A 27,770-nucleotide genomic window follows, 5' to 3' on the forward strand; every position below is an offset into this window, starting at 1 on the left:
CCCTCTGACACGCGCGCGCACACACACACACAGTCTACCGACCTTCGTCCTTCTTTCATCATCTTCAGGTGTCCGAAAGGGTCTGAAAGCCCCTCGTAGGGCTTCCGAGGATCCATGCTTCTTCACGCATCTACAGGTGAAGACCCTCAAATCCAAACACCTCCATCAACCTTTAAAAGCCATTCAAGCACCATCATGGGCATGAAGAACCTCAGTGGACAGATCAGTCAGGATCCAGAACCTCAGTGGAACGACCTCCTAAAGACCTTGGGACATCAATGTTCTCTTTCAAGGCCCACAAAAGACCTTCAAAGACCACCAAGTACTTTCAAGAGCATTCAAGGTTCTTCAAGGAAGGAACTCTAAGAACCTGAGAGGACATTTAAGGACCTCCTAATACTGCTAAGCACCTTCAAAGAAAAAAAGCCTTCAGGAAAGAATGAAAGAGACAGAACTCAAACATTCAAGTGTCTCTCACGTGCATACAAATAGAAATAAAAATGTTTTAACTACGTATTAATGTTGGTCACTCTGACAGGAAAAATGCTTTAAAGGAAGAAAATCCACAAAACATTGCATGGGTACAGTTACATTTCTCTATCACAACAGCTGATATCGTACTTCCATTTCACCTGGAGAGAAACTGTTAGAGAAACTTCCAGTCTTCAGCTCTGATTGGATAAGCAACTGCAAGTTGTTATGAAGTGCCCCATTATAAATGTGGTGTGCTTCGTTCTTGTAAATTACACAAACATCACAGGCTATAACATGGATCATTGTGCTGCCAGAGGAAATTAGACTAACGGTATAGAAAATGAAGGCCCATTATTGTTATCACCATGTAACACAAACTGTAGTGAATGATGCAGTTCTGTGGAAATGTAGAATAATGTGATTCAGCGTCAGGGTTCAAAGTGCTGAGGTTTTGGACTTACATGTTGTCATATTTACTGAAGCCAACAGTAGGCGAACTAATCAGTGAAATCACTTTCACCTGTTCTAGCACATAGTTAACTGCAGGTAATTACATTCATCGCAGACATACCAGGTGTTCCTGATTAAACTGCTTGATTAAAGGCAAGAATAAAAACACGACAGATTGCAATGGAAAATTTAGATATTTTTCCGATAAAAAGAAAACAAGTACAGTGATATATCCATGTGTATTTATAAATGTTTGCCTTGGACATGAAATCCTTCACCTTAAAATAAGACTTGAGGCAAGTAACATGAAATTAACGTCAAATAGCTTTACTAAAAAAAAAAACTTGCTCAATGCACATTTTCTGTATGGTCTGAATCTGCTTTGTTCTGTGTGTTTCAATGTACAAAAAAGAATATTTCAAAAATATTTCCAAGACCAGAACAGTTGGCTTTGCTAGATAGTACAATGAACATTAAACAAACAAATCCCTTTCAAGACTGACTTATCATATTACAATGCGATACAAACAGACTACTGAAGAGCTCAGACTAAAATCATAATGTGAATCTTACATATTTTCAATAACTGTCATTAAAAAACTGGTTTAAAAATGTATCACAGTGACTGAAATTAGCATTTAAACTACTCCATGTGTTTACAGTGTCTATCCTTCAGCTCTGTAGCCACACAAACAGAAGCTGAACAGAGGCATAGGAAGAGAAATTTAATAGAATGCAGTAAAAAGTGTAAATAAATAACAAAATGTTCATCTAATGGGTTAAAAAACAATTTCCAGCCTTGTAAAATAAAAGCACAGATATTTTAGTAGTTACAGTGTTAATGTGCTGCAGTTTGTAGTACTACAATAGTGCAATATAATAGATACAGTAGTTGTTAATGGCTACTATGAATACAAATCTTCCACAGCCAGGGTGGTGGACACATATAAGACATTTGGAGGCGCTTTTCAACAGAAGTTCAAATACAGTCTGTCTTAAAGTACACAGACAAAATGTATCCAGTTACTGCAGGGTGATAGTAAATGTCACAGTTTGAACATATTTGTGTGGGTGAAGGGGACGGCCGGGCTGAGGGCAGCGCTTCTGTGATAAACATCTGATGTGACGGCAGTGCATTACAGGAGAATTTCACAGTTTAAAAAACACATTTAAACATCCGTTCCTGCCCTTTCCCCCCCACCACAGTAATGCTTTCCCCTTAAACTGCAGCTATAGTGTGTCCCTCCTGGTCCTCCCACCTCCTCTCTATAATGAACTCTCATAACGGGAGATGGGCAGATAAATGTGACGACCTGAGGAAGAAGGAATGTCAGTTATTTGGTCTGTTGATAAAAAAAGAAAACTCCCTGGGACTATTTAATAACTAAGTCTGGCATTGACCAGGCATAGTTTAGAAAAAAATCTCAAATTAAATAAGGCCGCGACACAAAACAGACAACCTACAGCCTCTTCAAAAGCAAACACAAGAAGAAAAAGTAAAACAGTCACATTCATGAATAAACAACCAAATGATTTGGTTACAAAATGTGTTTGGCAGCTCTAATCCTGCAAAAACTAAAGTTAAAACCAGCTCAGGCTCAGATAGATTACTTTGGATTGTCAGTGAGGAGACAGCTTTTGAAAACTTGGTTTTAAACGCTGACATGTCAATGACGATGTTTACAGTGCAGAAAACCTTCCAGCATAAACAGCGAAGGTTTTCTCCTTCCGAGGTGTGAGAGTGTTTCTAATGGGGGAGATGGGAAAGAGGTGACAAGTGTGTGTGTGTGTTTGCATGTGTGTGGTAGGGGGATTATGGCATGGCTGGGTGGCCTGGGTGGGGTGGGGTGGGGTGGGGTAAAGGAGGATAGTACGTGTGACAGTTGGTGTGCGGTGCAGTGGGGGGAGGGGGAACAGACGGGAAGAGATGGTGCTAATTTCTAAAGCTTGTTGTTCTGTGGTGTTATCCAGTTTTCTGTGCCTCAACAGTCAACTCTGCGGAGACTGGACCTACTGTAGGAGTTCCTGAAGGAGAGACAAGCACAACAATAAAGAATCTTTAACTCCAAGTATCTTAGTTTACTCTCCTGAAAAATGTGTCAGCAATCAGCAAAAGCAACTGAGGGGCAGTGAGTGTAGCATTGGATTTTGTGACATATGAATAATTTGTTACTTTGAAATTTACTTGAGGCATAAAATCTGACCCGGGGAGTGAAGGAGCTACAGTGAAAGCTGTGAATAATGTCTTTTTGTGGTGTCCCACTATGAGCTGACATGACTTTGAAATGAGTATCTTCTTCCAAAGAGTAAGAATGAGGTAAAAACCACCTCATTATTTCATTCTCTTCAGTTTCTTTCAGTTGCTTTTGAGCAGTTCTCAAAGCAACTGAAATAACTCAAGAAGTTTTTTCCCCCCAACATGCATTTTCATTTTAATTAGTTTGGAAGTTGAAACTTCTTATTTTCCTCAGTACTGAATCGTTGCTGTGGCAGGTGCTGTTGACTGTAGCTGTTTTTGATTATGACCCAGCAGTCTACAGACACTCACGTGCAAACACAGAGCTTATGCCAAAAGCAGATGAAAACAAAAAACATATGGTGATAGTTTCCATAGTCAAACAGTCTGAAATACTTCAAGAAGTGCACCTACTTTCTTTTATTAATTAATACAAAAAAAGAAAATGGACAGTTATTAGGTCACTAGGTTTGAGTGCACATCCATTCACGTCTATGACCTGGATTGTAATAAAGTTTGGTTTTATGTCGCCCTTTTGTTGGTTTGATGGGGTTGGAGAAAGCAGCATGAGCTCATTTTGTGTGTCTCAGTACGTGGGCGTGCTTGTGTGTGTGTGTTTAATGTCTCAAGTTACCGTTGTGTTTGCGTAGTCTGAGCTGGCAGGGTTCTGTATAGCTGAGGGATCTTGCGGTTGATGAGAGGACCCAGAGCTTCTTTCAGCTTGTTGTAGTTCCTCTCCAGCTCTCTGTGGTACTCCTTCTGATCTGGTCCAATCAGGGCTTTATTCTTCCTCAGGGCATCCTCACACCTGCGAGAGAGAGAGAGAGCAGAGGAGACGCAGGGGGTTGGGATTTGTTTTTATTAGTTACACAGCAGTCTGCGCCTGGGCTGTGGAGTGTGTCATCACCTCTTATTGAAGTCTTTAAAGCAGAGGCGCAGTTTGTTGTGATGGCGAAACAGCTTTGGGTCATTAGGGATGTCGGAAAGAAAGACCTGCGCCACCTCAAGGGGGCCCTGTGAGGGAGAGAACCTGTTACACATCTGCTAAGGAATGTCAGTCACTACTTAAAACACTGACCCAGACTTTCAACCCCATTCTGATGGGATTAATACCCCAGGAGGATGTGAGGGACGGCAGTTTAGGTGTGCACCCTATGTTTTTTTTTTTTTCCCATTTCTATGTATATAAACAGACACCTGGTTGACAGTGGTGCCCACACAGCCCTGCAGCACCATCTGCAGCATCTTAGAGTCCGCAGGGTCTTGGTTTGTGGCGAAGGCGAGCTCCTGAGTCTTCTTCTGCATGTCCTCAATGGCCACCTCCATGGGGACAAGAATGATCTGAAGAACAAAAGACAACAGCATGAGAGAACGTCGTATCTTCTTCTTTTTATCCATGTCCAACATCGGTGTGGCCACTGAAACTAAAATCCGCCCTGGACAGACACCCACCTCCTCCTTGTGGATAACGTTGATACGCGTCTTGATGTAAGGGAAGGCATGAGATGTTGTCAGAATGGTTTTGCGTTTGTACTGCTCGTGCAGGTCGCCGTGGGCTCGGCCGTCCAGCGTGAAGGGAGTGCAGTACATGAAGGTACGCAGGTTGTAGTTCTTGTCAAAGTAGGTGATCCTTTCCTTTAGCTCGTATGTATCAAAGTACGGCTCGACATAGGTGATCTGGAGGTAGGCCTTCAACAGATACGAACACACATCAGTACAATTATACCTTTTCCAAAATCTGTAGTGGTATGTTATGAGTCAATTATATACATATCATGTCACCTTGTTGGCATCCAGTTTGGTTTTGTCCACTGGGTTGGAGTCCTTGATGATTTCAACCACCTCATCCCCAAACCTCTCTGAGTAGAACTCCTGAGCATCAAACAGATTCACCTTTAGACACGTGTTTCTCATAAATCACTTTGACACCTTTGTTAGTATAATGAAGAGTTAACGCGCCTCAAGTCTGTGGGAAATCTCGGCTAATTTGGTGATTGACGGCTCCTTGTAGACGAACTCTTGTTCATCCAGGTCTCCAAATCGGCAGCCATAGAAACCGACCCGGAAGTAAGTCCCAAACATTCTCTGAACACTAGAGGAAGGGATGAAAAGATGATTATTAAACAATGCAGAGGCTGAGTGAACTAAACTCAGCATGGAGCAGACACACAGCCTATGTGTTAATAGGAGAACAGGACAAAGAAATAGACACGTTTTTATTGTAATAGAGCTGGAAATCTTTTGATTTGTTCTGTTCATGGAGGTTGTGGAAAATGATAAAGTTAAAATGACTGGTTTCGCAATAGAAGAATACCGTTTGTAGGTATATAAAAATATATACTGAAATGTAGTTTGCCGACAGTAGAAGGGTGGCAGAAAGGAACAGAGGCTGTGTTGTAACAGTGGTACAACTTCATTATGTCAAAGTGTGAAAGCAACTTTTGTAGCACTCACCAGCAATGTCATTTACACAGGAGGGGAGAAGAGAACAGGCAGTGGGGAAGAAAGAAAACAGTGTAAATACCAAAATAAATGGAATCGCTGAATCTGTTTTACCTTAAATGTAATATACTAACAACATAACAAATGAGCTTGTTACCTCCCATCCTGAACTCTGGAAAAGTTGAGAAAAGAAAAGAAGCAAACAAGGAGCAAATTAGGATAAAGTTCACTTTCTCATCAACACTAACAGCCCAGATTTGATTTTGAGTTCGAGCAGTTAACTCACTTGGTTGTAGACTTTGTTGAAGGCGTCGTGCAGTTTCCCGTGAACAGTAGCCAGCTTTTTGAAGTCTCTGTTGGCTTCATGGATGGGCAGTAGAATCTTGTACACTTCGTTTATGGCCTCGTACATGGCTGCCTGGGGTTACAGCACAATGGAGAGCCAGTTCTACACATACCACTCGATCACATAACACTCCCTCAGCCATGTTAATACCGTAACCTTGCGCTGTGTTAACATGCAGTCTGTCACCATGTGGTTGGAGAATGTGAGTCGTACCATGTTAAAAGACGCAGCTGCTTGCTCCAGGAGGCCCACCAGGCCAGACTCGCTGAAGTACTTCCCAGCACAAATCCCCTCCTCCTCTGGAGACAGGACGTCATCAGATACTGCTGACTCCTCCAATACATTGGATGAAATGTGCTGAGGGAAACAAACAGAGAAGTGATGATAAACATATTATCTCTATATTTGCTCGTTTCAACAATCACCGGCTTGAGTTTGGTACTAGAGCTTTGGAACAATCTATCCCATTCGGCCATTCTGCTGCCCATACTGTGGAATCAGTCACCAAAGAAACAGCATGCACTTACCTGAAAAGTGACACAACCAATTGGCAGGTAGCGGCAATCCTCCAGCATGTTGAGGTATTCTGCCACCAGTGCGGCGCTGTGGACCAGACAGTGGGCAGCTTCGGCATGGTTCCCTCTCTCAGAGTGTTTTCCCGCCATGTTCTGGAGCCACGTAAGACGCAGGTCTGGTGAGTTCTGGTAGCCCTTGGCAATCCTGAAGTCATAAAGTGAGAGAATATCTTAGGTTTAAGTCATGACACTTTATTATTATATGCCAGTCTCACTGATGGGCCTCCCAGTACCTGTACATTAAGTCAATGAGCATCTCTGGATCCTGCTGATGCTCTTTCATCTTCACAGTGTCAGTAAGAATCATGTGCAGGTTGAACACCAGATCCTGGACCTGCAGTTTCAGAGGTGCAACAAAGCACATTAGTAAAGTCTGGCAGTTCCACATCTCGACATTGTGCAGACAGCGAGAAGGCTGTTGCGTACCTGCTCCGGGAAGGGCGTGTCACGCAGCTCCAAGTCCTCTTCAGCATATGTTAGGATCGTCTTGAGCGACCGACGAAGATGCTCTTCGTTGAAGTTCTGCGACGTTCCCACCAGCGAGGACAGAGACATGGTGACCTGCATCTTCACTCGTGCAAAGTTCTGGCCCAAGGAAAGAAATAGGACAGACTGTGGCTCACGACATGATGAGATGATGATGAGACAATCCTTTTCATAAACATCCTGTGTGTGTTCTGTAGATCCAGTTTTGTTTGCGGCATGTCCCTTAGCTATGCAAGAACAACGAAATGCAAAAACATGCCTAAACTTACGTTTCCAATCTCAAAGTTCTGCCTCATGAGCAGGTAAAGAGAGGCGGAGGCATGACTTCTGACAGAGCCGACACTACTGCTGCAGTGACGAAGGAGACGGAGGCACAGGTCTGCACAAAGCTCAGTGTCCTCTTCAAACAGCATCTCTGGGAACTACACACAGAAACACACTCTCTCACTTTGTATACTCCTAACAAAAATATATTAAATAAGATTTACTATTTGTTTCTATAAAATTCTATTTTTCTTGCATAAATATAAAACACAAATGTGGGGCCAATGTGTCGGGAGAAAAATTACTAGTGTGCTAGTAATATATCAAGCTGAATTAATAATAGATTGTTTAAAAAAGAATAATAAAACAATAGGCTTTAATGGAGACACTTGGCACACTAATACAAACTGTACTTGCCTTGAAAACCAGAGCCCTCTGTGTAGTGAAGCAGTGCTGCAGGAAGAGGGCACTCTGGTTGCCTGCCATGCTGTGGAGCAGCACTCTCAGTACCCCGCCTAGAACACTTTCCTTCAGCTCTGACGCCACCACAGTCTGAAAGAGGACAGAGAAAAAATATATTGCAGCAGGGGAATAATGTCACAACAGCTGGCAAAGGCCATTGTATTGAGCGCGGTGGTGTTCTATTCCCCATTGTTTTACCTTGACTACAATCTCCAGTGTGTCTAGTACTATCAGAGAGGCCTCAGTAGCTAGGTTTCCATCCACCACAGACTCCTGCTCCACCTCAGCTTTAGTCCTGTAATAGATGTTATTTTACAGTCAGTCTATTACACAAAAGTGTGTCCATAATCTAGAAATCTATCAAATTTTTCACAAACTATCAGGTAAGAAATTTACTGCTTTGGTTGGTATTGATGTAACAAATATAAAGGACACACTTATCCACTCTGTCTGTGTTTTGTCTCCAGTGAGTGACGTTCTTTCTCCACCTAACGTTCTCTTGGCTGCCATAGGGACTCCTTTCTGGAAGAGTAAACAAATTATAGTTTCCATGAGCACAGCCAAACAAACACCTCAAACAAAAACAGCTACACACACACACTAATGTGCTCTCATGCAACGCACCCCTACAGCGGCGAACCATCTCCTGACGAGCCCCAATGGTGCCCAGTATGGCCTCCTCCAGTCGGGCCTTCATGTCCTGAGACTTTTTAAACGTTAAGCTGTTGATCCTCTCCAGAGCCTTCTTCCCCTACAACGACACCCAAACATCAGTTTAGGGCAAATACAACAAATGTCAATTCAATTAAAACCTGCAGTAAACAGCAAAGGAGTGGAAAATACAGCAATACAGAATTGATCATCTGTTAATTAAGACAGTAAACCCTCTTGAAAGGAATAATATATCTGTAATGATGTGCTGTTGCTCTGGCACATCTGAATATTGTTTTGGATTCCTAGTGTGTATCAGTGATGAAAGGCGCTCATAGTAATAGCAGTGCCTGGTTATTGTACCTTGTATTCAAAGCAGGAGACACAGAGATGCAGCAGATCCAGCAGGCGGTTGATTTGCAACACAGACAAATCAGACACCCAGCGCTCCAGGAGAGCTGCATCTGCATTCTTCAGCACCCACAGGAAACACACCAGCAGAGTCCTGCTGCACTCAGCGGACAGAGAGCTGGACTGCCGCCCAGCCTGACGAAGACAAACATACAAAACTCAGTGCCAGTCTTTAAATGTGCTTCAGTACAAAATGGCTGTTAAAGAGAGCTATAAAGAAAATGGACAGAGAGCCACCTACAGGCTAAGAGGAGCAGTTGTGCTTCAGAATAGAAGAGCAACATGGAAAGAATGCAAATGCTCTTTGAATGAGTGTCTGTGCAGTTAGAGAAAGGCCAGAGTGGTCGTCTGTCAAACTGAGGCAGCAGCCTCCCACACAGACGCCAACCTGTGTCCTGCCAGTCTGTAGGGCCCGGGGGAACAGCCTGACCCTTGCCACTATCACTCACCACTGTGGGTAGTGCAAATGCGTTGGCTTTGGCATGCGGCAGAGGGGAGCCGGCAATCGCCATGGCAACAGACTGACTGATAGTGTTGCTACCGTCTGGGTCAGCGTCATCGGTGTGGGCTGAGGCATGGCGGACCCGCGCAGGCGAGGAGTCTGCAAAGAAATACGAAAAGTGCTTTCAGGTGCAATAATACTGGAAATAAAACCCAAGGATGTCGAAGAGGTGGATAAATATATTAGTGAACTGCATATATGTTTTTCTGACCAGAGAAGTCGTGAAGCTGATGCAGTGTCTCCATGACAATGGGGATGAGGGGCAGGTAGAGCTGAGCAATGTGGGCTCTGACCTGAGGGTCACTGTAGCGGGGGTCTGCATCATGGCTGCAGAGCAGGGAGTGAACAGCACTAATGGCCTTTTTATGAAGGAAGAAAACCCTGTGGGTAAAAAAAATATGGTATATCAGTGTGTTTCAGATTGTGCACTTGTATTTTATGCTATAATGTGTTAAAGATTCGATCTCTTGGTGAAATCAGTGCAACCAACAACAACCCACCCTTCTCCATCAGGATCAAGAATGAGAGAGAGCTCGGTAAGCAGCAGACCAGACAGGAAGTGCTGGTGGCGAAAAGGGACGGAGAGCTCAAACATGGTGGCCACACCTTGGTCTTGCACCATACTGGAAAACGCTGAACTCTACAGATAATGAGCAGAGGGATAAAAGAATAAGCGGGCAGTAAGAATATATTTAAACAGGGAATTAACCAAGCTGAATTACATTTTCCAGTTACCTGTGAAGTGGTGGAGGATGTCGAGGGGGAGGGGGAGGCTGGAGGGCTGAGGGTTGAGCACGGCAGGTTGAGGATGACATAGTGCTCGTGGCTGCAGACGATACGAGTGAAGTCCATCCTCAGTGCATTCAGAGAGCTGGGGTTCTGCGCAGTGTGGAGCTTGCTGGCAATCTGTTCAGCATACAAGTTTGTTTGAGACAGTAAAAGCTGTTTTAAAATATGAGTGGGAGTGTGTTTGATATTAGAGGAAAACAGGGAGGCAAAAAGCACCTGTTTGTAGTAGGAGCGCATTAGGTTGAACACAAAGCCCCGGTCCATGAGAGACAGCAGGTCATTCAGGAAGAAGGCCAGACTGTTGTTTAACCTCTCCACAAGCTCCACATCCTGAGAGAGAGGGGGAGATATTCATGTCAGAGAAATAGGTGGATATAATAAGACAAAAAGGAAGAATATGATACTGTACATTAGGTTATTGAAATCACTGAGTCAAGCATTGCATAAGAGACATGGCAACTTTATATTTAACAAACACTTAAAAACCACAATCATCTTTTATTGGTCAACACTCAGCTCATCTGTACCTTGTGGTATCGGTTGGCAATGTCTGCACTGATGGCGCACACATGTGCAGCAATGTCGTCCACAAAGCGGTCTGGGAAACGCTGACGCCTGGCAATGTCTAATTTCGAGGTCAGGAATAAGTGATTGGCCATGCTCTTTGTCTGAAGGAGAGGGTCAATAAGAAAACATAGTCACTTAATGGAAATTTGAATTTTCATGCTATAATAATGGCCCCACTGTTTAGATTGTTTTGTAAAATTACTGTTCATTTTTTCAAAGGCATACTGACCATAAGCTGGAAGAAAAACCAGGCCTGCTGCAGCGCTGCTTCCCTCACTGTGCTGGTGCTGACCACCCACTGTAATGCCAGCTCCTCATGGAGTAGCTATGAATGAACCAACACAGACCAGGTTTTCTCTTACTCGAGGAAACAATTTCAGAAACTAGATGAACCATTAAGATTAAAATTGTGTATGTTTGCTGTCGCAAGGAGCAAACTGTGAACAGTGACTGTGGTTTGTACAGATAATTGAGCCATTATTTGATAGTTATTCAGACTCTAGATACAAACTGAAATAAAATAAGATTATTGTAAATTAAACATTGATAATAAAAATATATTTATCAGATTAATCAGAACCTCTGCCACAGATTAAGTCCTGAAATCCAGACAATAAACTATTCATTGTAAGTGTATCAAGAAGCAAATGTTCAACTACTCACACATAGACACAATTGTGAATGTTGATTAGTGTTAATGATATTGAAAGTTGATGACTGTTAGGACATTGAAATGTGTCAGTTTGTTATGGTGACTGCCAGTTTTACAGTTAGTTATAGTAGATGCCAGTTTTACCTTCTTGGTAATCTGCCTTGTCGGAACTGAAAACAAGGCCACGCTGTCCAGAAAGGCAGACATGCGATTGCAGCTGCGGTCGTTTGCCTGACATGGAGTGATGGTGAAGTGAACACACAGAGATGAGGACAAAGTGATGCGAAAATGGATGAATGGAAACGGACGGGTGGCCAGAGAACTCTCTATGAACTCTGATGAGTGCAAGGCTGGTAAGAAATCTGACGAGCCCCAGGCAGAGAGTGCGTCATTCAGACAAAAACAGATATGGTCTGTTAAGCGGCGGTGAGACGATGAATTGTAAAGGACGGACAACGTGTTATTGTGGATGAAAAGGTGCGACAGCATGGACATGGCTAGCAGCGTGACAGGCAGAAAGACGCACACACATATACAACCCCAGAGAACTGAGGGAGGAGTTGACCCATGAGAGCTGATCAGAGATGGTTCAGGATGGAGGTGATGAAGGTGAGGAGTGGGACAAGGAGGAGGAGGAGGAGGAGGAGGAGGAGGGATTTGGCACCTGCTTGAGCTCACAGCTGGAGTTGGGGTTCCGGCGTAGCACAGATCTGGAGCCCCCAGGGGCATAAGCAGAGTTTACCCAGGAGTGGGAGCGGTCAATGCCCTGCCATAAGCCACCGGAGTCACACACAAAACACACACACACACACACACACAAACACACATAGAGCAGCAAGAGGCAAGGGCACAGTGAGTAGAGGGAAGATAATTACCACACAGGAGATTACGTGAAGGAGAAATTTTTGGAGGGAACAAAAATAAGGGAAAAAAAGTGAAGCTAAAAACAGAAAATAAAGCAGGAGAGGGGAGAACAAAAGAAGGGCTGGAGGTACTATATAAATCACAAGGGACAGCGGCACAAAGCATAATTGCATTTTTGACTGACGGCATCATTAACTGTTGGCACAGAGTTCTCAGTCAACCACAGACTATTGAATCTGCTGTGAAGAGATGAGACAAGGGAGGGCAGCAGTGTCATTACAACAAAATAATAGACTGATATTGGATAAAGAGGTTGGGGACATGGCACAGGGGGTCCCATAAAAACATAGTTTTGTGCTGCTGTTTCTTGTTTATGTACTAGGAAAACAAATTAGTCAAAATCCCCACCACAAACATCATTACTCATTCAACTACAAGACCTTTTTAATGCCACAGAGAATAAGATTTTGCAAATTAAATGAATGTGCAAATACATTGGTACAGATTTCTCACAAAATATAAGAAACTTTTTCAGTATTTAACTGCAGGCAGCATGACCTTCAAAAGGTCTTGGCTTTTCCAGAACTTACATACACACTAACTACAGTAACAGTTGTACAGCTCTAATAAATACCACAGATTTACAAAGACAAGCACAACTCACCTTGCTCCCTATGATCCTTTGCACCTCTTCGTCAGGAGAAACCGGTGTGCTGGCCAGGTCAGGGTTGGAGTTGCTGATACTCTTGGAGCGGGATAGGTGCAGGCTGCTTGGGCGGGCGGTTGCTCTCGATAAGGTGGCGTACTGCATAGGCATCTCGTAAGACTGAGTGCCCGCTCCTTGTGGATATGGAGGGAAAAGAAACGTTAGCAAACCAACACATGTAAATCAAATGAAAGCTTCTCTTTCTGTTTATCGATACAACTCACCTGTCGGGGGCATTACAGGTTCGGCGGTGGGCAGGTGGAAGCAGTAGTGGATGTAGGATGCCAACAGGTTGTTGCGGCCGTGCTGATCCTGGTTCCCCTCCAGGTTCTTGTGCATCTGGTTGACCAACAATGCCATAGCTTCGAAGGCAGCACGGCCCAGGTTCACTGTAATTTAAGCATGAGAGCAGCATGAGCCGCATATTAAATCGTGTATGACTGTTTTATGTGTGGTATGATTTACACTTCAGAATGTAACTAATGTTTAGCCAAACAAAAATGTTCATCGTCATCATCATCATCATCATCATCATCATCATCATCATCATCATCATCATCTACTGAAATCTGCGGTCCCCAACCTTTTTTGCACCATGGAGAGGTTTTAGTTGAAATAGTAAATATAAAATGGATACAAGTTAAAAATAGAAAATAATTATAGAAAATAAGTAGAAAATAAATACATGGCAGTTAATAGTGACTGGGCCCCAAATATCCTATTACCAGGCAACTGTTGTATTTTACCAGATAAAAAAAAATGTATTAATTCGCCCTTTCCGTGCAGCCTGGCAGCGAATATGCCGCGGCATGGTACGGGTCCAGGGCCCGGTGGTTGGGGACCACTGACTTAACTGATCAGAATTAACATTTTAGCCTTGTTCCAGGTGCACATCAGATCTTCAGAAGCAGAATTCACGTATAGCGCTCTTTCAGAACTCACTTACCAATTTGACCCGCAATGACCGGTGGGTAGACGATGAGCTGAATGAGCTTATTGAGCAGCTGGTGCAAAAACCTGACACAGGTGTCCAGCAGAGACCCTCTCAGTGCAGCTATGCTGGCCTTCAGCTCCCCCTCCATGTTTGCCTCGGTTATGATGACGTCCTTCAGGCGGAAGGGGAAAGAGTACTCCTCCAGAACATACACGAGAGTGAAGAACTTATCCAGGTGGGGGTCCTAGAGGTACAAGAACAGTGAATACTAAGCACCAACTGAACTCAGCGAATTTTACTTTGGCAGCACTGATTTTATATTGCAGAAGACTTTAAGACATTAAGATATGTAGAAAGAATTCTGAGTTAGCTTTATCTCTATGCTCCACAGTTTTGCTTTCTTACCACAGAACAACTAAGGGTGTTTAAATTCACATTAAATGACACCTATGGATGCTGACATTAATTATCATAACTATCAGACCTCTCCCAGTAACTCTAACCTCATTCCGCTGGTGCTCGGTATAGAAAACATATATGTGTACCTGAGTGTGAACCGAGGAAGCTGCTGTCACCTCGACATTGAACACTCCTTTGTGATTATCCACCCACTTCATGCCTGGGAGCTGAACCTGCCACAGAGTGACAACCAACTCACTTAACACTCAGAAAGGAGCAGGTGATGGCAGGCAAACTGATATTCACATAATCTCTTTGAAAAACACTCACGTCAGGGGTGAGTACAGAGTAGCTAGGCGGGGGCTTTTCCACCGAGACAGGCAGACTGAAGGAGCCAGTGCGTAGTCGGCCATGCTGCATCAGAGGGATCCACTGACGGCAGAAAGGAGAGACACACGATCTTTTACCAGTGGTAAGACAACAGACGGCGCTTTCAAGCAAAAGTGTGTGTGTGGGTGGATGTGGTAAATGTGGGCCAGCTGAAGGAGTGAGCTCACAGTGTAGCCCACAGGGGTCTCCAGAGGAGTGTTCTGTTTGGGCTGGCAGCTGATGTGGTAGAAGGTGAACAGCAGATGGTGGTTATCTGTCAGATTGGCAGGAATCTTCATCTTCATCTCCTCGTAGAACTCAGGAGACCTTCAGGGCAAGAGTTAAACACAACGTTTAGGGGAGACACTATCAAAGAAGAAAAAGTTGGAAAGGCACCAGTAGAGGGTCAACAGGTGACTCAGCCTTACTTGTTATGGTAGATGACAGGGGTGTACGCCTCTTTCATGAACTCAGCACAGCTCGACTTTCCAAAGATGACCTGGTCGAAATGACAGAGTACAAACAAAGCTGTTCCATGACTAATAGGAGGCACTGTAAACATAATCACGCCACTGCATTCAAGAATTTCACAGACAGGATGTTTTCAGCACTTCACTGACTGTTGTTCACTTTGCAAATAAACGTCTCTCTGTTACTATCGGATTTAAGCTGCAAAATCTCCGAAGACTTTTTGACCTTGGAATCCATGATGTAATTCTTGCCTTACTTAAATCTTCTGTGAAACTTGATGAGTCATTTACATAGGCACATTTCAATAAATCTGATCTATTATATTTGGAAATATTACAACAGTTAACCTGAGCCAATGATTTTAAAGCAATACTCTTGCAGTGCAGTATATTTAGCTGGCGTTTCCAATATATAGCATGTAGATAGTAAGATGATAAAAAATGGATCATGTTGGAGAAGTGGTCTAAGGAAGTTCCTGTGAACATTTTGACATTAGTTCTGCTTTAGCTCGTCACCACTGGAATCTATTGTAACTGAATTTAATGTGACAACAGCCTCATTATTTGTGAAGGAGCAAACTACTACTCCATAGCTTTTAACTGCATCTTCCCAGGTCTACGGGGGGATGAGTGGTTGGTACACAAAAGGTCCATTTGGGTGGAGTATCACTTGAAGCAAGTACAGTATGCTGTGCATCCACTGGATATTCAACAAACAAGAATAAATGAGAGTTATGACCAATATTTACTGCAGCTTACCAAATCTAACCAGACCTGTCAGCTCTGCTGCTCATAACATCTGCTGCTTTGAAGACATTTGCTTTTCTGAGAAGACGTCCTATAGCATTTCACTGCCTCAAGCTCTTCTTTGTGACTGGAATTTCATTTTCCTGCGGTCATGACACTTGATTACCCTTGACTGTGACTCACCGGCAAAGCTTGACTGGGGTCCTCTCCTGCCATGAACTGAACTTTCACAGCAATGTTTCTCACCGAGCCCTGGCGACTGCTGAAGTTCAGAGTTTGTGGGTAAACGTATAGCAGATTCCTGAAAGGCAAAATGATGCAAGGCACACATTAATGTCTCATTCACAGGGATTGAACCTTGCACTTAATGATTCATTTAGAAAATGTCACTTTTTCTAAAACAGCATCATGTCAATAGCTGCTTCCAGCAGCAACATTTTTGGAACACAGCCGTCCTGATATCATGTTCTAAACTGTGGCCATAGTTGGTTTGGGAATGAACAAAAAGGTGAGAGGTGACAAGGACAGAGTGAAAAAAAAAACTGCAAAGCCACAAGGGAGTTTAAGAAAAACTGATGGTTAATGTTTCAATCCCGATTTTCAGCTTGTTATGCTGTCAATTTTGTCAGCAATGTTACACATAATTCAGCATCAATCCTTTTGGAAAACTGATGAAAACCAAAGACACTGAGTTTTGTGTGAGCATGTGGGAAAAATGTGACCATGGACTGGGTTTTCTTGGTAAAAGTCACCTAAACTCCTCTCCAAGTCAAACATCAGAGGTAACATTTGTTCATATATTTTGAAACAGCTGATTTTATCCACTTGTCAAGATGCCATGACTCATCACAAAATCATGCAACTCTGAAATAACATTATATAACACTTACTGCACATATTGTGATACCGCTCATTGGAAAGCATATATCTTCTGTATCAAAGACAAGAGAGCTACATACATAGTTATGTATGTCACATGTGTTTGTGACCTAAATGATAAATGTCATTTAAGGTTAAACTTCAAGGCAAGGCCACTGAGATCACAGAGAAGACCTGTGATCGAACCACTGCTGAGCTAATGTTTTACCACAGTGTTTGCATGTACACATCCAATATAAAGGCACAGTGACCACCCTACAAACTCATCATCCAGGGGCTATTCTGATGCTAACCTCTGCACAGCTGTGATAGACAAATACTAATTTTACTGCTTTCCTTCCTTGTGAGATTTTGCATCAAACAAACTTTCTCCCAAACTAGCTGAATTGCTGGAAAAGCAATAACAAACAACCGAGTGAAACACATGACAAGACTTCAGTCAGTTCGTAAGCGTCAGGTATTGTGATGATCTGGGGCCTGTGTTTGCTTTGTGTGGCTGGAGCAGTCCATGCAGCTCCGCTCGCCAAGACCAGCAAGATGGAAGAGAAGGCTGCGCCAAAGGAAGAAGTCAATGTGCTCATGTTTGGTGTCATACAGTTCAGCGAATCCCTTAACTATGTTTATGAAACCACTGAGGCAAAGATAGCGAAAATCAGCCAGACTCTGAGGAACCATGAGGGGAGTCTCCAAAAGCTGGGAGAGCAGACTGAGCAGGCTGCTGAGGTGGAGAAACAGATGAAAGAAGTGATACAGTTGCTACAGGTAAGAAAACTCAAAAATATGCAAACAACTGATGTCCCCTTTGATGTTGCATGGTTGTGTTGTTACAAGAGAGATATCCACTGAGAATGAATGCCACAACATGCAGAAGCAGAGGAACATAGAGGAAGTTTATCAGATTAAACATCTGTGTTTATCTGGGTATACAGCTCAACAGACATAACAAAGCCGGTCCTTGGTGATTTGAAAAAAACACCTACACCATGGCTCATAAAATCCGAAGTAACTATTCTGTGCTTAAGCACCTCACTCTTCTTCTTTTGACCCAAAGTCATCATATGGTCCTTTAATTTATTTTCCTGATGTATATGGATAAATCAAACTCTTTTATCTGAGATAAGAGAGTGAGAGTGTCATTAGAGAGCTGCATGTTACACTGTGGGGCAGGCAGCTGCCAGCTGCACTGGGATCGTTGGTGGGGGAAGAGGATAATCTGGACAGATGCTCTTTTGACAGGACCAGATGGCAAAGCAACAAGCTCAGACCAAGATGACTAAAGACTGGGTGGCCAGTGTGGAGCAGGAAGAGGTGGAGCTGGAGACAAAAGTGAGAAGGTTGGAGATGTATCTCAACAACTCCTCACCCAGCAGCATCAAAGAGCTGCAGGTAACAGAAAGCTGAAAGCCTCTTTATAGTTACAGCTTAGAGATCGAAGAAAACAACCCTTACCCTTACCTCACTGTCCCATCAGCCTGCCAACATGTACGTTTGGTTAATGCAAAGGCACCAGACAACTGTACATATTTGAATACCAGTCACTGATTTAACTAATTTAGTTACTTTTTTTACTGTTATTAGGAGAGAGCCGAGGAGAATTTAACCATCTTGAGAGGTTTACGGTATTTTACCCAGTTTCAAAAGGAGAACATTGATACTCAGAATGAGCAGCTCTCCAAACTGCAGAAGATGGTGAGTCACTTGTTCAAAACATCCATTTGATGTTTTCATTTCATTAAATTTACCATTTTATTTCCTTCTTCCAGAGTGAAGCTATAAGATAGTTGTTCTAAGATTCAGCACTGAGGTCTCCCAGTCTACACAGCTTTGAATGAGACGGGTCCACCTACATCTCAACTCTGAAACGTCACCGCACTCCCTTCCAACCCTGATATGTATACTACAGATCTACTGTATAGCCGGTAAATATTTTCTGCTAGCACCCTTATGATTATGTCCTTGTTTTTGTGGCTGTCATCTACATTTAGCTACATGTCAGTTATATAATAATGTAATAATCAGTTTGTGTTGAAACTGTTTTAAAGAGGTGTTGATTCAACTTTACTGTTATGTTGTGGGCTGCAGTTTGTGGTTGAAGGGTATTGTTATATTGACAGGTGTTTATTTTACTTTGTCTACCTGATTTAAATAATTGAAGGTGGGCTAAATAACAGAAACACCTCTCTGTATAATGCAATACAGTTCAACAACACCACAAACTACACCCTCCAAAATGATCACACAGCTGAGTCAACACCAAAAACTGAATAAAAAGTGAACATTATAACTTTTCTGAAGCTAGGATTTACTGCAGGATTGTTGTATTTGACGGCATTAGTTACAGGTGCCTAATGAACTGAGTGTATTTCTTATGTAATGTTTCTTGTCTTGACTTGGTGTACTTTGTAAACTTTGTTTTTAAATTTTTTAAATTCAAATAAAGTTATTAAATTATTAGAAGATTTTGTTTCACCAAACAGTACCACGGGTTATTTTTAATATATATTAAAAACTCAAAGATGAGGGCTTGTTTTTGTATTTACAGTATATATTTTACAAAACAATAAAAATATCAATAAAAATGTTTTAATTTGAAATTCAGAACCTGCTATCCTCTTTCCTTAACCTAAACTAGAATAAACAAACACAATGAGCCATGCGTGCAGTGACAGGGTGAATGAATATTTGTTCTATAAGTCAACTTACAGGGTGTGTGTATGTGCGTGCGTGCGTCTTTGACGGGTGAACGCTCACCTGTAGGTGGTGTGTGGAGTGTACACATAGCGAGCAGGGAACTCCTGCACCTCTTTGGTTGGGCGAACACGCAGGTCAGGGTAAGGCTTCACGTGGAGCAGCTCCGGTGACAGACAGTAATGAGGCAGGTCCGGAGCTGGAGAGATATCGATCTTCAACTGGGCTGAAGGACAAAATAAGTGATGGTTACACAACAAGGCACAAGGGATTACAAATCATCCATAAACATTTGTACATGAACTCATACTTACAGACACAGTAAATTTCTTGACCTATATGTGGAAGTCGTGCAAGTCGTGCAAGTCGTGCAAGTCGTGCTCACCTGTGACGGGTCTCAGTCTCCGCAGAACAGATGATGGTCGGCGCATATCTGCCAGAAACTTGTAGAGGTCCTCATCACTTAGTCTGTCCCCCTCCTTCATGCACACAAGCAGGAGAGCAGTTTGTACTGGGATTACAAAAGTATAACTACTGCGTAAAACACACAAAATAATGACTTATTGTACTTATGATTGAAGCATTTGAGCACACTTGTTTTGGGGGAAACTGTAGATTACAATCTGCATTTGATTTCATAATTTTATCACACTAAAAGATCAACTGAGATATATTTTTAACTATACAAATATGGGTTTTACTGAAGAAACTAAACTAACATAAATTGCCTGAATTTTATGCTTAATTTATTATACTTTATAATGTAAGCTGCTTTCTTATCTGTTCTATTCCTTATTATATTGTTCAATAAATCAAGGGGGCAGTTGTGTGTAACTCAAAACTCAAATCTGGGCTTTATTTCATATCAAATCAATTGGTCCCAGTTGGTTGCTTGTCTTTTGCCATTACAGCTTCAACAGTAAAATGATGAGTAATTTGGCCACTTTACGTAAAACATCATAGTCCGGACAAGTGTAACAATACAAAAACCGACACGAGATGCAAGTATTACACCTGGACAGACCTGTTTGAAGAAGTTAGTGACAGTGAGCGTTGCAGGTCGGAAAGTGGCAAAGTTACACATGTCGTCCCCAACGCTCATCCGCTCAAACCCCTTCTTCTTTCTCTCATTCCATGTCCCATGACTTTTTCGCTCTGGAAGGAAGACAAATCATAAGGAATTAAAGATTGAATGTTAATTCTGCAATACTTTTGTCACTTTCAATAGCTGAATGCTGTGCGTATGTGCCTGTGGGACATTGTCTGATAGTGAGAACATGTTTGGAGTCAGCAGTACCAGAGTCAGAGTCCGGGTCTGACCGATCCAGACCTCCTACACTGCTGACAATGTTGAGAAGGTGAATGGCTGTCCAGGCAAAAGGCATGCGAAACTGACCAAGACGACTGCATGACTGCTCTGCCTGCAGACGCAGCTTCTCCAGCTTCTCCTTGTGCTGAAGTGGGACAAGATGTGATAAAAACAAAATCAAAACATATTGTATTGATCAGCTTAAAATATCTGCAATAGCCAGCAGATCTGAAGGGCAAAAGAGGATAGCAAATATTGCAGCTACCAGACAGAATTGAGAAATGCTTGTGACCAGACCGTAAAAGGGTCCCATGTCGTGCTGGCTGCCAGCCCTGAGCATTGCAACAGTTTAAAACACATTTTGGCTCCATTACCTTAGAGGAATCTGACTCTTTCATGACCATGTAGGGTTCACAGCATTCTCCAATGTCTCCTTGTTGAAGGACTTTCTCAAGCTAGAATGAACAGAACACGCACATGATTGCCAACACATTAAAGCACATTATTTATTATGCAATACCTGGATATTGTGTATGCAAATTAGATGTAATTATATGTAGCACTTAAAATGCTGATTAAAGGGGAACGTGAATGTCTGAATGAACCAATAAGAAATAATTCCCATTAAGTCAGTGAAAAAGAGTAAAACAGGGGTTTCACAGTACCTTAATGACTAAGAAGATATCGGCGGAAGGGTATGTGATGGAGAAAATGGCAGACCGGGCCAGTGTGGATATGGCTATGTGAGGTGTGTGGGGTTTTAGCAGCCCTTTCATCTGATCCGAGTTCAGGTCAAAGTAAAAATTCTCAGAGATCTGTTGGAAGGAAGATTGAGATAAGCGGGAAGCAGGAGAGGGAGGGGAAGGAAAGATGATAATGGAAATGCACGTCAAGGGATTTTAATTCAGTTATGACTCAGTGATCTAAACCGCAAGACCACTTAGACCTTTTTGAGACAAGGGAAATTCAATTAGTCGAGCATGAGCTCAGCATTACGTAAGTGGTTTTACAGAGTGAAAGCCATTGGAAGATTACTCATTGTACCAAATAAAAAATCTGATCTATTGTAACAAAAATATATAATAAAATACCTTCTTCTTTTCCTTGACATCATAGAGGGCAAGTGTTCCAAATATTGGCTCAATTTCTATTTCAAATCTGAGGAAATACAAAATATACAGTGGTTCTCAAATATGGAAAATATCAGGGGAAGTTTCTAATAATGAATCAGAGCATGAAGACATAAAAGTTATATTCCAAATGTTACCCACTTCAGAGACAGACACTTGACCATGATCCTCTGGCCACAATGTTCTTTGGGCACTTCAGGAACAGAGCATCTCTCTACGGCTTCATCCTGCCACACGGACAACAAGGCCATGTACAACACACACACACACACACACACACACACACACACACACACACACACACACACACACACACACACACACACACACACAAGCATAACATTTACACAGATGTCATGGCAACGTAGCAGCGGAGAAAGCGGCGGTGTGTACACAGATATAAAGAAAGAAGGATGGAGCAAGAAAAGGAGAACGCAGAGGAAAGAAAAGCAAACAGTTCCATACAACAGGCTGGGTTTTCACACATCAAGCACATTCACTTTATGGGAACATTCAATAATGTTACTCTGAGCTGAAACCAATGGCAGCTGCATGTACTTACATTTCCACCAGAGTGCTCTGCTGGTCGCAGTGTTAAAGCAGTGATTTATGATATCAAGTTCCCATCAATCTGTGCGGCTAATACTGAAAACTATTTTTTGGTGATGACATTTGGCTTTTCATAGGTTGCGCTCTTCCACTTACTGGTTATTGCTGCAAACATAAACTAACAAGTTGTTCTTTAACTTCTTTCAAACAAACCATTTTTGCTTCTAAATGCATTACTGCCAGTGGGAGAAGATTTCCCTTATAAAAACAAACTTAGTCTCTTGGTGGCTGTTGCTAAAAGTTCCCATTACAGGATTTCTCCCAGGGATACTGATTCGTGGAAATGGCAAGTGTTCATTATCAGTGCAGTCAGTTACTGGATTATGCTTTAGACAATTACCTCACTTGTTAAATATGTGGCCTTTGCTGTGTGATGTCGGGCCACAGCTAATTTTCCCATGAGCATAATAAGCCTGTTTTTCATAAAAATGTAATCAATTCTATTGATTTTGGCCTGAGCCAAAAATACTGCCCTGCATTAACTGGGTAAAGCTTAAGAAACTGTATTTAATACAAAGTAATAATCAAGAATCATGATACTAATACTAATTTATATTATAAACTCACAGGTCCACAACAGAGGAGGATAAGTCTGGTTTAACACAAACCTCATCAGGGGGAGGGTACAGGCCCAGCAGGTCACTGTGGCGCCCCTGCAGGCGTGCCTCCGTATTGCGGCGGTCCATGTCCTCGGCAGCTGTACGTTCCAGCACGGACGGCAGGAGAGCGTCTGGGGAGGAGTTCTTCAGGTCGAAGATGCTGGAGGCCCAGCTGCCCCGAGGGGTCTCATCAAGGCTAACTGACCGCCGCTTTGCGTCATCCTGAAACACATAAGAGTGAGACAGAGGGGTGAGATCATGTTTTTTTTTCTCCCTCTAAGCAAAGATGTTTTTGAAAGATGAGGAGAACAAAACACTATAGATCCCATTACCTATTTAATATGATTCATATGGATAATGTGCTGTGCATAATGGACAAGGTATATCCATTATCTATTACTCATTCCCCACATGATCACCTCACTGAGCAGAATATACTCATAATATACCACATAACTCAAAGGCGCCTCATTGGCTATTCTCTCCATCTCTTTGTCCAGGTAGTAAATGGTAGGGGTTTCAGGAGCATGATAAAGCTCTTAAGCTTTTACTCCTGGCAACACTGTATGTACAATAAATCATTAAAAAATTTTAATGAACCTAAACTGATTGGCCTTTCAATGTTCAAGATAACGAGTCCTTTGAATAAGACCATCAGCTACCTGGTCATCCTGACGCTCGGCGGCGGCAGCGGCGTCCAGTTCAAAGGTCTGTTTGACCAGGCCTCGCTGCCTCTCCCTCTGTCGCTCAGAGTTCTGAGGGGTGTATGTGGTGCTGTAGCGCTGATACCTACAAGAAAAGAAGTAAAAAGTTGTCTCTGTAATAATGTAACTGTCAATCACCTGAAGCGTGAGCAGGGAAAAGTGGTGCACATTATTAAACAATAGATGAAAAACTGGGTTAATTCAACTGGTACCACGGCTGACATCGCTTACTTTCTCTGAATGACAAGCCAGTCGTCTGTGTAGACTGCCAAGGCATCTCTCACTCTGGGATCCAATGAGCTTCATAGAAAAACACATTAATAATTAAGCGAAACATGCTTTTAATATTTATGTTCACTCAGTGTCAGAGAGGAAGGCTTTGTTCCTATCTGTAGGGATGTTTGTCCTCCATTACAGTAATATTAGTCTTCTGTGTGTGTGGCAGTGCAAAAAGCACAGAGGGATGTGTGTGTTACAGTATGAGGGGTTGTGTTGGCCATTAGCAGCTGGACTTACTCCTCCTCCTCTGGCAGTGGGGGCTCCAGTGTAGTGCACTCTTTGTCCAGCTGGAGGAGCTCCAGGTCATCCTGGGGGAACTCCATTAGCTGTCTGAGTGGGCCAGGCTCCACGGCTGGAGCGTGACTGCTCACATACTCCTCAAAATCCACCGGCTCAACCACCTCTGTCAGGGGCAACTGTCAATCAACATTAAAATATTATGTACCAATAACTATGACATGGCCATAGTGACAGATCCTAACTTGATGAGCAGGACAGGAGACATGAGGCTATTAGGACAGACAGATATGGAATTTCTGATTTATATATGATGTAAAACACAGAAAATGGATGAATATAGAAAGGACAGGTGTTCATGTGAAAACAATATTTGTCTATTTATCACACATCATCATGAATACGTATCTGTTTCACAGAAAATATTTTGCATGTGTGAAGTAATTTTATTATGGGCATTTCTCACTAAACTCAAAGACTCACAAACTTTTACCAGCTGTCAAAAACCTGCACTCTGAAGATGTACACGCTCACAAGACACTGAAGATTAATGTTGTGTTTAAATGGTGTGTTGATAACATTTCGCTTTCAGTTTTCAGTTTTTTGTGATAAACTTACCTTCCTTTGTTTGGGTTACAGCCAAACCAGAATCTGCCACAGCCACTACTGCGAGCAGTACATGAAACCAAATGACCTCATCAGTAGTAACCTAAAACCTAGGTTAGCTTGTCTCCTTTGCCCGTATGAGGAACTTCTACACTACAATGAGTAAACAGACTCTCTTCCACAACTTATGTCTGGTTTCTCAGGGGTTTCCAGTTCACAGCAGAGTCCACAAAGATGTCATAAAATTTCTGTTGGACTAATTAAGAACTTGGCTGTCATCATTGTAATAAGACAGACATTTTCCAAAACATAGCACCTTATATAATGACCCCCTATTTTGGGTGAGCATTCTCGCAGGAACCTATAGCCTGGCTGTCAAACAACACAGGTGAGTGGGAGCAGGTATATCATGTTTCAAAACCACCTGCCTTCGTGCCACCTGTCAACACTAATTAAAACTACACGCACCTACTTTACTTGTATCTAAACTTAAACCGATCTCAGAAATTTACACCCACCAACTTCTGACCTCGCTAATTGGGGCTCCAAACCTACTGGCTTGAAACTCCGGCAAGTTAAACACAGGGTGACTCACGGGTTGGTGTGCACCGCCTCGCTTCTTTGACAGCTGAGGAGAGCCATACTCTCTGGACACTTGTTTTCTGACCTCGGCAGCAACCGTTCTAAGCAAGAGAAAGATATAAAAGATTTGTCAGACAATCAAAGAGAGAACAAAAGCACAAATTAGCATGACATGACAAGACTGTGAAAACTAGCTGCTAAAACATGGTAAGATGGGGGATGTTTAAGATAAATAAAACATAAAGCGAGACTTATTTGATGTGTGGATTCATAAATTTGAAATCATGCCAGTGTTTGCATCTTCCACTTCCACAATACAAATCCCAGAACTACAATCACTTCCAAAAACATACAAGCGAAATGTGCATAAACAAAACCCTTTTAAGTTATTCACACACAGTCTCTCTCACACTCATTTAATTTTTTCAGATTGCAAAAGCACAAAGTTCATCTGCACTGGTATGGCTCAACCTCTGCCTTTCAGAGAGATGCCTATACGATCTACAACCCCCCCCCCCCCCCCCCCCCCCCCCCCCCCCCGTTACAGTTCTCAGCTTCTGGTGCTGGTAGTGATGCTGAAGGCCAGCAGCTGTTCTGAATAGGGACTTGAGCGGATCCCACAGAGAGGTGGCGAGCCGGCTCCAGGGAGCAGGCACAGAGCCAGAGCTCTGTCCATGGCCTTTATGAACTAACGGCAAATGGGAAGCTTAAAGAGAGACAATGCAGGAAAAAAAAACAATCCCCTCACAGAAACAGCAAGCAGCTGCTCCTCTAGAACCGCACACTGTCTGTTTCTCTCATATACACAGCTGCAGAAGCTTTAACATTTCCCAAACAATTGTCCTCATGATTACAGAGCTAAGATCCATGCCTTCATTCCATCAACACATGAGGACTGTGGCACAAAGAAGACCTATGCCCTCTACTCCCCATTTCTAAGATATAGTTACGCTTTTTAAATTCCTGATGATGCCTTCTTTGAAAGTAGCCTGTTCTGCATGTTTAGACTTTGTGAGCCAATACTATATCCTCAGACAATGTGGAAATAGTTTCTGCAGCTCTATACACCTTCGTTTCAAACAGGAAAAAGGAAAGCTATCGACTGCAATAACTAGAACACCCCTTCCCACCCCTTCCTGCATCCGGCACTAAACAATGGTCTGGGTCCCACTAAGGAGAGGAAAGACAGGACTTGGGGAATGCAGCAGGAGACTCTTATATGTTATTGGTGACCAACAGGCATATAAATAAAGTGATGAAGAAACGAGTCCACCCTGGGATGGAGCCTAGTCCAAAGTTTCCAAAAACCACAATCCAGGGATGCTTCAAGCAAAGCTTTCACTGAGGGTGAAGAATATCCACTTGTAGTAGGTCAATGATAAGAATCTGTGCTCCTGTTTGTTTTTTCTCACAGGCTTCTGGAGTTGCAAGGATAAGCTGTTTCTTGACAATCAAATGAAGTGTGAAGATGAGGGTGATTCGGAAAATAACACAACCCTGGACAAAATAGAGGTTTGGAAGAGCCACATTTGTAAAAAAAAAATGAAATCTATTGCAGCAAACGACTGTTGTTACAGCCTGTTGTTCAAAGAGCCATTTGAAGAATAGATTTCCAGTCCATGCAGTATTACAGTTTCTTACGGAGAAGGAGAACCAGTTTACAACATGTGGAAACAGGTCAATGCATTAATGCTGCGAGGCGTTCACACGACACAATAACAACACATCCTGGTGTCACTTAGTGCCATTTTGATATGTATACATAATTTTCCTCGGCATGACTAGGTTTTAATACTCCCTAATGACACAATCATTCATTAGTCAATCAATCACTCGATTAGCCTCCCGCTTCACTGTGTTATCCTTAAGTAGCTCAATCATTGTTGGTGACAATGCTCTCTTACGATGTTACCATCACGTACACACACACAGGCTATTAAACTCTTCAAAGAGTAAGAGACCACCTATGAGAGCACGAACTGCTTCAGTAAACTTTTGTTTCATTCCAGCACGGTACAGCTGTGTTTATATTAACCAGTTTATGGCTAGTGATACATTAGAAACCCTAGCATACTGGCTATATGTACCGTGTGTCCAGCAGGTCACTCTCACACGCAACTGCGAGCTGTTAAACAATAACTTCTGTTACAGGCTCACCGGTTGATTTTATGAGCGAACGCCCTCCTTTCGCTGGCTGTAGATGTCATTTTTTCGTCCCCATGTAAAGAAACTCTTCGAAGTCAAACTGAAAGCACTCTCCCTCCTCCTGTGCTTTGGCTCTGTCCCGTCTTGTGTGTGTGGGGATGCGGACACTCAGACCGCTTCCTTCTCCACGCTGGGACCGGGCAGAGA

General features: G+C 42.7%; 1 protein-coding gene and 1 long non-coding RNA gene across 5 annotated transcripts; one reads left to right on the plus strand and one right to left on the minus strand.

The window, feature by feature from the left end:
• Positions 1 to 1,149: 1,149 nt before the first annotated feature.
• Positions 1,150 to 27,698, minus strand: LOC111217447 (dedicator of cytokinesis protein 7-like). Of its 4 annotated transcripts, none has more exons than XM_022739321.1 (49): positions 27,576 to 27,698; positions 25,432 to 25,519; positions 24,231 to 24,409; positions 23,946 to 24,014; positions 23,673 to 23,799; positions 23,020 to 23,232; positions 21,944 to 22,029; positions 21,764 to 21,830; positions 21,338 to 21,487; positions 21,047 to 21,127; positions 20,661 to 20,817; positions 20,388 to 20,518; positions 19,749 to 19,842; positions 19,427 to 19,589; positions 15,980 to 16,097; positions 15,008 to 15,078; positions 14,768 to 14,906; positions 14,541 to 14,642; positions 14,357 to 14,443; positions 13,824 to 14,055; positions 13,102 to 13,266; positions 12,836 to 13,011; positions 11,452 to 11,538; positions 10,885 to 10,980; positions 10,616 to 10,756; positions 10,305 to 10,418; positions 10,035 to 10,205; positions 9,800 to 9,939; positions 9,511 to 9,680; positions 9,247 to 9,398; positions 8,750 to 8,932; positions 8,360 to 8,486; positions 8,173 to 8,257; positions 7,934 to 8,030; positions 7,691 to 7,825; positions 7,279 to 7,431; positions 6,950 to 7,108; positions 6,757 to 6,857; positions 6,476 to 6,668; positions 6,162 to 6,305; positions 5,889 to 6,020; positions 5,760 to 5,774; positions 5,120 to 5,245; positions 4,943 to 5,032; positions 4,613 to 4,849; positions 4,358 to 4,501; positions 4,068 to 4,174; positions 3,795 to 3,968; positions 1,150 to 2,949 (listed from the first exon to the last, which is right to left on the minus strand). In XM_022739321.1, the coding sequence occupies exons 1-49, from the start codon at positions 27,623 to 27,625 to the stop codon at positions 2,907 to 2,909; spliced, it is 6,261 nt and encodes a 2,086-aa protein (XP_022595042.1). In that variant the 5' UTR covers positions 27,626 to 27,698; the 3' UTR covers positions 1,150 to 2,906. The 4 variants fall into 4 exon arrangements, with proteins under 4 accessions (XP_022595042.1, XP_022595041.1, XP_022595040.1 ...); XM_022739320.1 differs by lacking the exon at positions 11,452 to 11,538 and adding an exon at positions 11,972 to 12,073; XM_022739319.1 differs by having other exon boundaries at positions 8,173 to 8,486.
• On the plus strand, positions 17,996 to 18,646 carry LOC111217448. Its single transcript, XR_002664953.1, has 3 exons — positions 17,996 to 18,061; positions 18,254 to 18,364; positions 18,439 to 18,646. It is a non-coding gene; the product is annotated as an uncharacterized LOC111217448 (long non-coding RNA).
• Positions 27,699 to 27,770: the final 72 nt, after the last annotated feature.

The sequence above is a fragment of the Seriola dumerili genome, unplaced genomic scaffold (assembly GCF_002260705.1).
Source record: "Seriola dumerili isolate Sdu_G_001 unplaced genomic scaffold, Sdu_1.0 BDQW01000044.1, whole genome shotgun sequence".
NCBI classification, from domain to species: Eukaryota; Metazoa; Chordata; class Actinopteri; order Carangiformes; family Carangidae; genus Seriola; species Seriola dumerili.